The sequence below is a fragment of the Thalassophryne amazonica genome, chromosome 1, assembly GCF_902500255.1.
Source record: "Thalassophryne amazonica chromosome 1, fThaAma1.1, whole genome shotgun sequence".
In the NCBI taxonomy this organism is placed as follows: domain Eukaryota; kingdom Metazoa; phylum Chordata; class Actinopteri; order Batrachoidiformes; family Batrachoididae; genus Thalassophryne; species Thalassophryne amazonica.
In genome coordinates this window covers 61,197,528-61,213,277 of record NC_047103.1, presented here as the reverse complement: position 1 = coordinate 61,213,277, position 15,750 = coordinate 61,197,528, and the positions used below count along the sequence as shown (strand labels likewise).

General features: G+C 38.7%; 1 protein-coding gene across 5 annotated transcripts in view; it reads left to right on the top strand.

Moving 5' to 3' along the window:
* The window catches only part of myom1b (myomesin 1b), a 126,790-nt gene that overhangs the window by 32,317 nt on the left and 78,723 nt on the right, over positions 1-15,750 (top strand). For all 5 annotated transcript variants that reach the window (XM_034170977.1, XM_034170984.1, XM_034170970.1 and 2 more), the window contains 7 exons: positions 4,898-5,039; positions 5,376-5,575; positions 6,689-6,742; positions 8,096-8,220; positions 8,318-8,501; positions 11,174-11,348; positions 11,440-11,561. In XM_034170977.1, coding sequence (XP_034026868.1) covers positions 4,898-5,039; positions 5,376-5,575; positions 6,689-6,742; positions 8,096-8,220; positions 8,318-8,501; positions 11,174-11,348; positions 11,440-11,561 — 1,002 coding nt within the window. The remainder of the gene's footprint in view (positions 1-4,897; positions 5,040-5,375; positions 5,576-6,688; positions 6,743-8,095; positions 8,221-8,317; positions 8,502-11,173; positions 11,349-11,439; positions 11,562-15,750) is intronic.

Here is a 15,750-nt window from a genome sequence, read left to right as displayed (position 1 = left end):
CTAAGCCACATAGAGCCACTTCATTTTGAAATTCAACAGTTCCACTTGACCAGTCTGCACTGAGTTGCTGCCACGTGATTGATTGATCAGTTATTTACCTTAAGGAGCAGTTGAACAGCCGTGCCTAAAGACCCGTTTTCACTTTAGCTGATAGGTTTCCTGGAAAATTATGGTTTTGAAATGGATGCCTGCAACACGGTTCAAAAAAGCTGGGACAGTGGTATGTTTACCATTGTGTTACATCACCTTTCCTTCTAACAACACTCAGTAACTGTTTGGGAACTGAGGACACTAACTATGAGTGTCATGACTGGGTATAAAAGGAGCATCCCCAGAAGGTTCAGCCATTTACAAGCAAAGATGGGGTGAAGATCACCACTTTGTGAATAATTGCATGAAAAAAATAGTCCATCAGTTTAAGAACAATGTTTCTCAACATTCAATTGCAAGGAATTTAGGGATTCCATCATCTACAGTCCAGAATATAATCAGAATATTCAGAGAATCTGAAGAACTTTCTACACGTAAGCAGCAAGGCCGAAAACCAACACTGAATGCCCATGACCTTCGATCCCTCAGGCAGCACTGCATTAAAAACCGACATCATTGTGTAAAGGATCTTACCGTGTGGGCTCAGGAACACTTCAGAAGACCATTGTCAGTTAACACAGTTCATCGCTACATCTACAAGTGCAAGTTAAAACTCTACCATGCAAAGCGAAAGCCATCCATCAACAACATCCAGAAACGCGCCACCTTCTCTGGACCCGAGCTCATTTGAAATGGACAGACGCAAAGTGGAAAAGTGTGCTGTGGTCTGATGAGTCCACATTTCAAATTGTTTTTGGAAATCATGGACGTCGTGTCCTCCGGAAAAAAGAGGGAAGAAAAACATCCAGATTGTTACCAGCGCAAAGTTCAAAAGCCAGCATGTGTGATGGTATGGGAGGTGTGTTACTTACACATCTGTGATGGCACCATCAATGCTGAAAGGTACATCCAGGTTTTGGAGCAACTCATGCTGCCATCCAAGCAACATCTTTTTCAGGGACGTCCCTGCTTATTTCAGCAAGACAATGCCAAGCCACATTCTGCACGTGTTACAACAGCATGGCTTCATAGTAAAAGAGTATGGGTACTAGACTGGCCTGACTGCCGTCCAGACCTGTCACCCATTGAAAATGTGTGGCGCATTATGAAGTACAAAATACGACAATGGAGACCCCAGACTCTTGACCAACTCAACTCATACATCAAGCAAGAATGGGAAATAATTCCACCTACAAAGCTTCAACAGTTAGTGTCCTCAGTTCCCAAACACTTATTGAGTGTTGTTAGAAGGAAAGGTGATGTAACACAGTGGTAAACATACCACTGTCAAAGCTTTTTTGAAACGTGTTGCAGGCATCAATTTCAAAATGAGCAAATATTTTCACAAAAACAATAAAGTTTATCAGTTTGAACATTAAATATCTTGTCTTTGTGGTGTATTCAACTGAATATACAATAGGTTGAAGAGGATTTGCAAATCATTGTATTCTGTTTTTATTTACATTTTACACAATGTCACAACTTCATTGGAATTGGGGTTGTAGACAAATTTCACATCCAGCTCAAAAGTGATTGTCTGCTGACTGTTTTCATGATGATAGTGCAAATGACCACACATTTTATAAGTGCCAAGTGAGCGCTGTTAGATGTTCGTGTTTGTCACCTGGAATTTGGCCGACACAACGGGCTCACACAGGGCACACTCTGTCTTTCAGCCGCTGGTGTGCACAAATAGTTTTAGCAACAGGTGTACAAGGCGTTGGAGGCAGCTGCAATTTTACACTTACTGCATTTTCTGCTTCATGCGCAATTCATGCACAATTTGACCAAATTCGTACTATGTGTGAAGGAGCCCTAAAGGACAGCAATGTGGTTTTAAATAGGGTCCGTCTAATAGTGACCTTACAGAGCCATCTGTTTGTCTTACGTGAAAAAATAAGTCAGCTGAGGTTATCTCTTTGTCCTTTCAAATGAATGTTGGCTTTGTGGTAATCTGGCCTCTAAAGTTTCAGGTTAAACAAAGGAGTCATGCTGAGTATAAACATATTAAAAAATAGACTGTGGTCCTCTGGTCATGCAGTAAATGAGAGGCCAGGATGAGTGAGGGCCTCCACAGTGATAAGGCCACACTGGCTGTCGCTGCAGCCAGGCTATTCTCAGAAAGCTAATGGAATGAGTCTGACTGTGACTACAGATGTGACAAATATCTCCTTCCAGGGAAAATAACAGGCCACACTGCTCCTAACTGCTCTCTCTGGGTTATTTTTGAGGCAAATAATTCTGCTTAACTTTAAAAACAAATAGAAAGAACATTATATTACACAATTGAAGAATATTTCACAGTAAAAAAAAGGTGGGGGGGGGGGCTTGGTTGTTATTGGACTTCTTTGAAAGTCACGGACTGTCCATAATGAACACCATGTTCGAACATAAGGATGCTCATAAGTGTACATGGTATCAGAGCACCCTAGGCCGAAGATCGATGATCGATTTTGTGATCGTATCATCTAATCTGAGACTGCATGTTCTGGACACTCAGGTGAAGAGAGGGGCAGAGCTGTCAACTGATCACCATCTGGTGGTGAGTTGGATCAGAGGGTGGGGAGGACTTTGGACAGACCTGGTAAGCCCACGGCTAGTGCGGGTGTACTGGGAACCCCTGGAGGACCCCACTGTCTGACAGATCTTCAACTCACACCTCTGACAGAGCTTTTCCAGCATCCCTGTGGAGGTTAGGGGCATTGAACCAGAATGGGCAGTGTTCAAAGCCTCCAATGCTGAAGCTGCAGCGAGGAGCTGTGACCTAAAGGTCTTAGGTGCCTCAAGAGGCAGCAACCCTTGAACACCGCGGTGGACACCGGTGATCAGGGAAGCCATCTGTGCCTTAGGCTGGCCATATTTTCGATATATCAGTGCTGTATGTTGCAAGCACTTAGTCCAATGTTTTCTGCAGCAGTTCAAAGTTGAAAAAACAGTTTGTGTCATTTTGCTGTGTCTCACAGTGCGGTGGTGTGGCAGCAAACAAGAGCAGCACATAAGCGCTGAATTTTACAAATATATTAATGCCTTTTTTCAAAGTTTTTGTGTGTCCTCTGGCTCTGTTAGCATGGTTAAAAAAGAAACTACAAATACAGCAGCACACCCGCGGTGAGTTAAAAAAAAATATTAACACTTTGCCTTTTATTCCCACACATGCCCAAAGTCTCTTTTTGAGGATGGCATAAGATAAAATCTTGGATAGAACCTTCTTACCTGTTGATCAGGTCACGCTTTCCACATAAATACACAAGTTATTTATCCTTCCTGCCCAAACTGTGCAAACCAGGGGTTTATCCAGATTGAGATGACAGAAGCACCCCCTTCCCCACCTCCTGAAAACACCCCTAGGGCAAAAGTCCATTTTGAAGACATTTTTCATACTATTGCTACATACGTACTACTACTACTACTACTACTACTGATAATAATAATAATAATAATAATAATAATATAATAATAATAATAATAATTTTAACAACTAAAATGTTTTCTCAATATTATTCTGTGTCTAAGTTTTACTAAAATTTTGCATAAAGTGGAATTACATATAAAAATATGTTTACTTAATTTTTCTGCATAAGTAATTTTGGATGTGAAGTAATATCTTTTTGTTAACAGTATCTAACTGAGGGCATAACTGGGTCTATTTGGGGTTCTAACTTTAAATGATTAATGCTCTTGGCGTTAGTAATCTTATCAAACAAACAAACGTAGGGTGTGATGTCAGTTTTTGATAGGGTAAAGGCAAAGAAAATGTGAAAATGTGCAAAAGAAAATACTAATACAACACACATTAAGCAGTTCAACGCAAGGACAGGATGTGAAGCACCAGAAATAAACACAGGACAGATGTCACAATAAGAGTTCAAGGAATAACTAACAAAGGAGACCAGCCAGAACACACTTAGTGGAAGGGATGGAAAGATACATTAGCTCCATGATACGATACCAACCCAGTCTCACAGCGTGTCATGATGCACAAAATATACGTACATTAATCTACTGGTTTGTGATATTGTGACGAAAAGCACCTCATTTTCATCACGGCAGTGCAAATTCATTCTAATTAATTCCATGATGGCTGCATGAAATTAAAAGTGAAGCAGGGGGTCGGAGGTGTTTATGGTTAGGGTTGGGGGAAGGAGTAGGATTAGGTTATGGTTAAGGTTAGGGTTGGGGGTAGGAGTAGGGTTAGTAATAGTGAGTTAAAAAAAAACCTGTCCCAAGAATTTGACTCATTTCGTCACGGGATCACAAAAAAAAAATGTGAGACTGGGCTGTACAATACATATCACAACACATAATTACATAGCTCTTCACACTAATTATGTAGAACGTAATCTGTGGCAAATGTCAAAGAAACAAATAATTCTGAAGTATACATTGTTCTGCTTGATGTTATCTGTTTCCAGTTTGGATATTTTATAAATCATTTGTGATTCTTTTACAAGAGATTATTATTTTTCCATGCAGCAGTTGACTTTTCATATCATAATTGTCATTTCAAAAACAATTTGATTTGAGACGAGCAAGATGTGATTATCACGATATGCAATGTCTTGTTCCACCTCCACTTAGAGTAATAATACATGTGGAACAACACCACAGAAAGAAACCTAATGGTCAAACAGTCCTAAGCACAAGGAACATGGACACGTTCATTCCACTCCTGCTTTGTCTATTGTTGCACTCCAGACAAATAACATTCATCCTAATTGGGAACACAAATGTGGGATTATCTGTGTGGACAATATGGATGGGTATAAAAGCGTACAGTGACGATATTGATGGTCATTGTGTCTCTTAGATGGGGATGCTGAGGTGGAAGGGGCTCCAGGTGCCCCTCTGGATGTGCGCTCTCTGGATGCCAATAAAGATTATATTATTGTCACTTGGAAGCAGCCAGCAGTTGATGGTGGCAGCTCAATTCTGGGATACTTTGTGGACAGGTCAGTTCATCTCTTATTGTTCAACACACACTTGTCACACACATGAACACTCAACAGATTAAAACAGTAATATAAGGCAAACAAAGATTTAAAGAAAGATTTGCAACATATGGCTTCGAACTTTAAATGTAAACTATAGAGACATGCTTCACAATGTTGTTTAAGGTCCGAACACACAAGAATATCTAAAATTCTGCCATTTTATTTTTCTCAAAATGGATCAACAAAGCAACATCTGAAAACTTCAAGCTTCTTCTTGTTAAACATAAAAACAAAGAAATGAATGTGTGAACAAAAACTTCTCTATGTAAGATGTTTATTTTATCATGTGTGCAGATGTGAGGTTGGAACCAACCACTGGTTTCAGTGCAACGACACACCACTAAAATTTGCCCGTTTCCCCGTGACGGGCTTGGTGGAGGGCCGTTCCTACATCTTCCGTGTGCGTGCTGTCAACAAGAGCGGCATTAGTCGTCCGTCCCGAGTGTCTGAGCCAGTAGCTGCCATGGACCCAGCAGACAGAGCTCGCATGAGAGGTACTGCAGCCAGGCTTTCCGCCTTCTGAGGAAAAGAAAATTATTTGTGCTGTAACTCCTGAGGATATATTAACAACAGATGTTGAATGTTGTTTGTACCTTTTGGACATAAGTCAACTACAATTCAACTGAATGGGAAAGTGTGTCCACACTTTCGGCTTGTAGTCTTATTTATTTATTTTTTTTGTATTTATACTTGTTCATAGTCTTAATATTGTTTGTCACAACTGTAGGGTCGTTTGCATGCAGGAATGTTATCATATATGGTTTTAGTGTAAGAATATTTCCTAATACAGTCCACAAACCAGGTGATCAAGACAAGTCTAAACTGGCCAGCATGTGCACAAGGATGATGCAAGTGGGATTTCTTCTAAATCTTGTTAACATTAAATGTGTGGAGACTTAGAAGCTCCCGAAAATTGCCTTGTGGACTTATCAAGATCTTATTATGACTGTTGAAGACAATATGCCTGAAATTTTTGAAAATAAGTACTACCACCTTTGTATTACTAACATAAGAAAGAACCACCATCCCATTATTGGGGAAAAAGGGACAGTAGCACACTGCAACAAAAAAAGAAGCTGAATATATGATGAGGCCTATCATTACTAACATAGAAGGATAGACTTTGCAGTAGTTCCACAGAGGATGGCTTTTGTGTAACCGTATGAATGAATAACTTTCAAAAAGGATTTTGGTCTTGCTCCCAAGCTACTGGCTCAATTTATTGTGTATTTTGACACAATTAATCTAATATATCAGACTCAGACTCTTAGCAGTTCTTTATTAGAATGCATTGATTTTGGCAGTGTTGGATACGGTATTGGAAGGTGTGGCAAGACAACAAAAACATATCACATATCACTTCTGTTAATGAATTCTTTATTTTTGTTAACATCTTAGAGTTTTTCCCTCACTTAAGAGATGTGATGATCAGGATTAGTATTCAGTTTTATATAATTCACTACCCTGAATAAGAGTCTGCCTAGAAACATGATTTTGACCTGATGAAAGACATTTAAAAGACAGTTAATATTTGAGAAGAATACATCAATGATAAGCCATGTACATTTTATAAAGAAAAAGTGTCTTTCTTATGTCTGTCCACTCAGGTACATCTGCTCCCTGGACCGGCCAGATCATTGTCACAGAAGAGGAACCTGTGGGTAAGAACTCCTCCTTTTAATGCAACTTTAACATCACTCTTTGTGCAATACTGGGCAGGTTTGCACATTATTTATTAGTCTGTGGACCCAAACCTTGATTTTTAGGTATCTGTACTCTCAATAACAAATTCTACTTGGTGTTTTTAATTTGCCATATTTTCCCTGTTATTAGCAAGGCAAGTACAGTGTTACTCACGTTGGACATGCATTACTTATATTATGTGCTGTTGTCGATCTGCAAGCTGTACATTCATGATGCCCATAGTTAAGGATCTATGTGAATAAAATAGACTTATTGCATATTAAATACTATAGGATTATTAACTGAGCGTAAGGTCTGTAATGGGAAAATATCAGATCGAGGTGTCGACAATATGACCTGAGCGTTAGCGAGGTCTGTGCAAAAACCACTACGGTCGGATATTCCCATACAAGCCGAGCAAGTGAGGAATTCATTTATTATATGGCTATTATATAAACGTGAAATTACAGTATCACCTGAATATGAAAGCTGCTGATGGTGCTAGGCTCATAGTCAGACTTGTTCACTTTCTTGCTAACAGATGGTCCAGTCTTTAGCTAGTAAACTTTCAATCTGTGTGTTTTTTTCCGATGCTGTTTAGATATTTATGGAGTATGTTCATGTCCAGCTTTGTTTTTGTAATTGTGTTTTTAGCTTTCAGGTTTGTAACGAAGTTTTCAATCTGTTCTGACTGTTCGGAGCTATGTTTTCATCTTGTTGCATTTCATTTTGTACGTCCACTTCAATTGCTGTTAATTCCTCCATTTTCTTTGTTCGGTTTTTGTTTTATTTTGCACATTGAAAATTGTAAGCAAAGTAGCAATTCTGATACGTAGTCCGGACCAGTTGTCATGGTAACAGTCTGATGTAGGAAAATATCACACCGAAAATCAGCCAATCAAAGCACACGTAGTGTTGTAGCCATATAATAAATGGAGTTAAAGTACTTATCAAACATACTGCAGGTGTGCTGGCTGTTTTTGCTGTGTCGGTGCCACACTATGTAACAAAGTGAGACGGTTGATCTGTGTGACAAAGTGAGGAGAAAATGTACACTCATTTAGTAAATGGAGTTTAATCAATCCAACACAATCAGTCAAAAAACAAACAAACAAAAATGCCTTTATTGAGCCAATTCCAATCGGGACATACCTCAGTTTAATCATGTCAGACCACCGTAAGAACGATTTCGTGCCTGTCCGGACAGAAAACTGACACAACATTAGGCAAAAGCATGAGACTAAGGAGTCAGTCAGTGAGATAATGATTCAGTGAGTGAGTGTCTCAGTCTTGTGCTCAGAAAACATAATGCTAAATCTTTTGTCCATCAGAGGGCGTTGTTCCTGGTACACCCAGTGAACTGCAGGTGACAGAAGCAACCAAGAACTATGTAGTACTGAGCTGGAAACCACCTGGAGAGAAAAGCCTTGAAGGCCTCATGTACTATGTTGAAAAGGTAAATTAAGTCAGCCTCATATGTCTGTCTGTGAAATAGAAAGTCTACACTGTAGCATATAATGACTGACAATTTGATTTATTCATTCGTTTTTCAGTGTGCCTCCGGTACAGACACTTGGCAGAGGGTGAACACAGAGATCCCAGTCAAATCTCCCCGCTTTACTCTGTTTGATCTTGCCGAGGGAAAATCATACCACTTCCGTGTCCGCTGCTGCAACTCTGCTGGCGTTGGTGAGCCTTCTGACCCAACTGAGGCCACCACTGTCGGTGACAAACTTGGTAAGAAAGTAAAACAAGCCTTACATGTATGTCCCTCTCAGTACTGGAACAACAACGTCAATCCATTTGTTTTTGTTGTAACCTGAAGATGTTCAGGTTTGAGTGCAAATAATGAATAGAAGACATGTTAGAATGTCAATGTGCATATGCTCTGTTTATACAGTGGCTTCCAAAAGTATTCAGCCCCTTGGTATTTCACATATTTGAATTTGTTTATGGCACTTCAGATACAAAAAGTAAACTAGGCTTCTCAATATAAAAATTTCTAAAATGATCTTCCTTAAACTCAAACTGAAAGTAAATCCCTACATTCTGATATAAATTAATTAAAAATATAAAAGCCAAGATGATGGGTTGCATAAGTAATGGGCCCCTTTGGTATAATACCTGTAAGTAATCAGTAATAATTATCAGTTTTATTGCCAGTTTTCTTCAGACAAGTCAGGGGATGGATACATGAATATTTCCAAGTCACTGAATATGTCTTGGACTTTATTTACATCAATTATGAAGAAATACAAACAGTATGGCACTCCATGGTAAATCTGTGTGGAGTAGGTAGTTCTCAAAAACTGAGTGATTGCGCAAGATGGAGAAGAGTGAGCAAAGCCACCAAGACACCCAGACAACCCAGAAGAAGTTATAGGCTTCTGTGGCTGTGACTGGAGAAATTGTGCACAGTGCAAGTTTGGATTTTAGATCCCCATTTATACAGCTTCATGATGAAGTGGAGCAGAGGAGGATTTTCTTAAAAAGAAGACCTGCAAGTTCACCTATAATTTGCCAGAAGGTACATCTGAGATGCAAGCCTAGATTTGATGTTTTAGTGAAAGAAGACCCTCCTCTATACCACTTCATCATGAAGCTTTATGACTGGAGATACAAAACGCAGAATTTGCACTGTGCACAATTTCGTCAATCACAGCCACAGAAGCCTAAGACTTCTTCTGGGTTGTCTGGGAGTCTTGGTGGTTTTCCTCACTGTTCTCCTTCTTGCACTTGCTGTCAGTCAGTTTTTGAGAACTGTCTACTCCACACAGATTTACCATAGAGCGCCATATTGTTTGTATTTCTTCATAAATTATGTAAATAAAGTTCAAGACATATTCAATGACTTGGAAATGTTCATGTATCCATCTCCTGACTTGTCTGAAGAAAGCTGGCAATTAAACTGATTATTTACAGGTATTATACCAAAGGGGCTGATTACGTATGCAACCCATCATCTTGGCTTTTATATTTTTAATTAATTTATATCAAGTTGTAGAGATTTGTTTTCAGTTTGAGTCTAAGGAAGATAATTTTAGAAATTTTTATATTGAGAAGCCTGATTTACTTTATGTATTTGAAACACTATAAATTAAAATGTGTGAAATACCAAGGGGTTGAACACTTTTGCAAGCCACTGTATATACACAACAAAATTGAATTGCAAACATTCGTTCATTCAGTTGTTCATTTTCTGACGCTTATCCGGGACTGGTTTGCAGTAGCACACGACCAAGCAACTCATCCCACACTTGCCTGTCCTTGGCCAAGTACTTGTACTGTTCCTCTGGAATCATGAGGTGTTCCTATCAGCCAGCTGTGAAATATAGTCCCTCCAGTGTTTCTTGAGTCTTCCCAGGGACCTCCTCCCAGTTGGATGTGCCTGGAAGACCTCCTTAGGGAGACAACCAGGAGGCATCTTCACCTGATGTCCAAATGTGCTTCTTTCGATGCGAAAAAGCATCAGCTGCACTCTGAGTCCCCCTAAAATATAACACACATCGAAAATTACAAAACTTCACTTCATTGCTTCATCTCAGGAAGCTTTGGTGGCCACGTTCACTTGAATGCTGATACATGTAGCATAGATCCTTTAACACCAGAAAACCTCTGATTTCAGACCGCTAAGCAGTATGCCAAAATAGATGATAATCTGGATAGAAAGAAGAAAGGCTGAAGGTTACTGTACTTGTGTCAAAAGTGCCACCAAAATTTAAATTTTGGTATAAGGTGGTGTTTTCTTTTCTCACGTAGGCTCCATGTTGTCCAATTCTGCCTGCAAATGCATTGTCATGTTCTCCATCACTTTGCTGAGGAATGTTACGAATTTCTCAGTGGATGTTTTCCTTCAGCTGATCAAGAGTCTGAGGCCTGGTGTTTCCATAGATCCTGTCCTTGATTTACCCCCACAAGAAGAAGTCTGGAGGAGTAAGGTCAGGGGAATACGTGAGCCACTCAACATCGTCGTAGAGAGAGTTAAAGTGGCCTTCAAAGTGTTGTTTGAGAAAATGGCTTGTTTCCCTGGCTGTATGGGGCCGTGCCCCATCTTGCTAAAACCAGTGGGTTCTCATCTAGATCAGGTTGTTTCTCCTATGGGCCTGAGTACATAGCTCAGGCAGATAGAATTCCCAAATCATTTTGTGATAGTTCTACTGGTTTATCGCGCAACTTATCATACAATAATTTTTGTCCGTTGCTGTATGGTTAGTCTTGGTATTTTTCCTGGCACTTGCTTGGTATCAAAATTAACTTCAGGGTCTCTGCAACAAGAAATGAAGCATTAGTGACAAAATTACTGCTTTTTAAGGGTCAAACAAAGCATTTTAAAAATTGTGCATTTTAAACATACCTGCCTACATTAGTGAAAGTGGCAATGTGTTAGTTTGCTGTGTTATGTTCCACAGATATCCCATCCGCACCGGGCAAAGTTGTCCCTACTAGAAACACAGATACATCTGTCGTCGTGTCCTGGGAAGCGTCTCGTGATGCCAAGGAGTTGGTGGGGTACTACATTGAGGCCAGTGTTTGTGGCAGCAATGTGTGGGAGCCATGCAACAACAAACCTGTAAAAGTCACCAGGTCAAAATGACACTTCATTATATGGCACCATATTTGATCGTTCAACACAGCATGTACTCTGCTGGTGTTACATTTTGTCTCTTGCTTGCAGGTTCATCTGCCACGGTCTGGTGACAGGAGAGAAATACATATTCAGAGTGAGGGCAGTGAACGCAGCAGGGATCAGCCAGTTTTCCCAGGAGTCAGAGCCTGTGGAAGTGAAGGCTGCTATAGGTGAGGACACTGAAAGATTCAAACATCCCAATACCGTATAGAAAAACAAAATTCAAGGACTGGGTTAGGAAATATTGATTGGAAAAATGTGAGTCTAAGGAAAAATCCACTACAATTTTTTTTTATTGGTGTTACATTTTAGAATCATTTTGTAGATATTTTTGCATTCACCAACAATCAAAAATATTCAAATGCACAAAAAATATCCACTGCACAGGACAGGGTCTGTACATGTGCAAGGCAAAAATATTATTGTAATATATTATAATTTTAAGCATCTTAAAATAACACTGAAGAGTATCACTGAGCAACCAATTTTAATGTCAGCTACTGTATTTCGTATCATTTGGATATACAATCTTATTATACAATCATATTGAAAAGTCATTTTGAAATACATTTTCTTTTCAGTTATGCACATTCATCACTATAGGCAGATCTAGAATGGGGTTATTACCACTTCACTATCACTTTATTTGTGTCCCCCATGGGGCAACCAGTTCTGCAGCCTGAGAATACATCAAAAGCACATGACACACAGAACACACACCAGTACCATTACCATGGTGCAGCATCACAAACAATTACAGTCCAAACATTAAAATACAGTCCATTAAAATGGTTCCAGTTTTAACTCCTTCCTTGGCCTGCGTTCAGAGCAGCAATGGCTGCAGGAACAAAAGAGAACTTAAATCTGTTACCCTTCACAGAGGGAAACCTGAGCCATGAGCCAGAAGGTAAATATTGAAAATCACTAAAAAGAGGGTGAGCAGAGTTCGACAATATACTCAATGCTTTCCTCTTTACTTGTCTGTGGTATAGGTCAGACAACGTACTCTGTGGTACTCCCAGTACCTTTCCACAGGCCTTCACTATTTTAACCAGTGAATTTTTAGCCTTAAGACTGAGATTCCCATACCAGCACAACATAGAAAAGGTTAAAACAGACTCAATACAAGATTTGGAAAAAAGAATCATAATAGTCTTATCCACTTGAAAATAAGACAATTTACGAAGACAGAACAAATATTGTTGACCCTTTTTACACAACATGTCAGTATTAACATTAAAGTTTAGCTTGTGATCAATTACCACGCACCCTTCAAGAATTTCAGTAGTTCCACCATAACCCATCAAAAAAATATATATTTCTCTGCTGTCATTCTCAGTTTTAAATCACTGCCATCTGAATGATTCTGTTTTATAGCACCCCAGATTCCATAGCAATCATGATTTTCCACACGGCACTGAAATCGTCTGAGCAAGTATACAGCCCTGACATCATTTATTTATCCAGTCGTTCATTACTCCATTTGTCTTAGTGTGCCAACATGAATGAAAATGGATCATTTATTTCAATAAACTCCATCCAGTAACAGCGGCTCTTGGTGAAATTGAGAAACAGGAGGACAACAGTCCAACAATCACATTTTTGCTGAAAGCTTTTCCAAATTGCATTCATGCCCTGTCAGAAGGGTGATCATTTTTAAGCAATAAATGCTATTGATTATTTATGTTGTGAATTGTATGTGTCTTAACATGCGTGGAATAATACTTACTGTAGATATATACTGTACTTCAAAACACATTGTTACACATTTACTGAAATTTGGTTCATCGCCACTAAATAATCATTGCTTCAACTTGCCCCACCAACAAAGGTCTGTTTTTCTTTTTGTTGTCTGTTTATCACAAATAGCAATTCCACATGATCAATGCAGCCTGAAGGTTTGGATTTGGGGACTTCTAATAGTTGTATACTTTATGTGTTACAGTGTCTCATACACATGTAAAAGCTCACATATGCAGCAACATTTTTTTATTTGTCTAGTTATTTATTTATTTAATTATTACAGTCACTATTTGGTAAATGCAGGAATTGGAAAAATTAAAAAGTTAAATTGAATAGATTGTGACACTACAAAATGATTCATAATGTGTACATCATGGATTGAAGTGGAATTTTCCTTTATAACAAATCCTAAATGTAACGACAGAGATGTGATAATTGTTATCGTTTCTCAGATATTGTGGATTGTGCCCTTGAAACAATGTCTTCAGCTCTTTTATATCATCAGTATTGCCCCTCCCACTTTCTCCACAATGTCACCCTGTCACATTATTGTGTACTGTTGTCTGCCCACCTATCACCCCTGACGCACCAACCACCCTGCCCAGCTACATACATCCCACACCTCCCCGTTCAGCCTGAGGCGGGTTCAGCGTCAGGACTTACAGACTTCCTCTAATTTGGGTCCGTATGATCCAATTCAGTGGTTGTTGCAAATCAGTCTGAAGCTGCACACCACCAACCCCCATTTCACCTCACATATCCTGGACATGAGGCATGTCGACAATCCCACATTATGCTGAAGGTACCACAGTGCAAACACCTCCCACCCCGCCTGTAGCCTAACATACAGAATCTGCTGTCTCACCCAGCAGCCCTAACCTGACAGTGACATTGTTCTGTTTGATAATTCTCCATATTTGTATGTTCAATCTTGAATAATATCAATTATTTAGCCAGTCTGCAGGACACAGACGCTTGACACTGAAATTCCACACACATCGTTGAAAGCAGACCAATGTTACTGTTGTATTTGTCACAGATGCTTTTTGTGACCTCTTGCATGTGTTCCTATAATCTACAGCATCACTAACACAGCCGTTGCATGTTGAAAAAAGCATGTTCATAAAACAAAGATATTGGAGATGACAATGTATTTCTGGACAGTTAGCGGCTAGTTAGCTAAATTTCTACAATCCCAAATCAGAAAACGTTGGGGCGATATGGAAAATGCAAAGTTAAAACACGCACATACACACACTGATTCTTAAATTTACTTTGACTTCTAGTCCATTGCAAACAGTATGAGCCCAGAGAGGTTGACACCATTTCTGGATAAGGTTATCATAAGGCTTCTTTTTTGCACATTAAAGTTTTAAGTGGCATTTGTGAATGTAACTCTGCATTGTATTGCTTGACAAAGGTTTCCCAAAGTAATCCCTTGTCCATGTGGTTATATCAGCTATTGATGAATGATGGTTCTTGATGCAGTACCTTGAGAGATCAGAGATCAGAGGTGTTCATCTTAGGCTTGTGGCATGCACTTTTCCAAAGTTAATGAAATGTTTAAAACATTTCAACAATTTTGTGGACAAACTAAAGATCCTCTGCCCATCTTTGCTCCCCAAAGACAGCCTTTTTGAGATACTGTTTTTGTAAAAATCATGATTACAATCACCTGCTGACATTGCCTGTTGTCAGCAGGTACAGAGATGGCCAAACAAAATGTGAAATATCTTGATTTCATACCATCTGCAATGACATAGAAGTCAAGGTAGATCACTGCAAAAAACAAACAAAAAAGCCTGATCATTTCAAATCAGTCATGAAAGCAACAATGCTGTGTAAAAACATGATGTTAAAAAATTCTCACAAAATAAAAGCACTGGTAAAATATTAAACGCTTCTAAACAGATGATGTTAAGTCATAGTTAGCTAGGTTAAGTCAAAGTCAGCTTTACTGTCAATGCCATATACCAATACACATATCTGTATATGTACCAAACACACACAGGATTGAAATTGCAGTACCCTGTGAGGTCCACAGTGCAAGTAATAATAATAATAATAATAATAATAATAATAATAATAATAATAATAATAATAATAATAATAATAATAATAAGGTAACAGAAATATAAAGATCCACTAGAGTCTAAGGGCATGCAAAACAGCAACACACAACACAACACAACAGTGGTTTACGGTAATTTATAAATTAAGTAAAATATAAAATAGTAAATGAGACAGAAACTCACAAATCTGGCAAGAGACTAATTATGCACGTCACAGCCTACTTAAAGCAAGAAATTCAAATGCAATAACCAATAAACAAAAGAAAGTATTAATCCACACAGAAAGAGGCAGACAGAATGTATACCACATAACATGGCAAGTTCAGTATCAAAATTTTGCTGAAAAATTATAGTACTGTACAAAAATCTTGGATATGACTAAAAATGGTCAATGAAGGAAATATACTTCTAAAACAATAATACAGTAAAAAATTCTAAACATCAATTTGTTTCTAAAAAAGAATGCTAAACATTGAAGACAAACAAACAAATTAAATACTTTACATGACTAACATTTAAATTTGTTTTTAGATGTTGTTTCCTG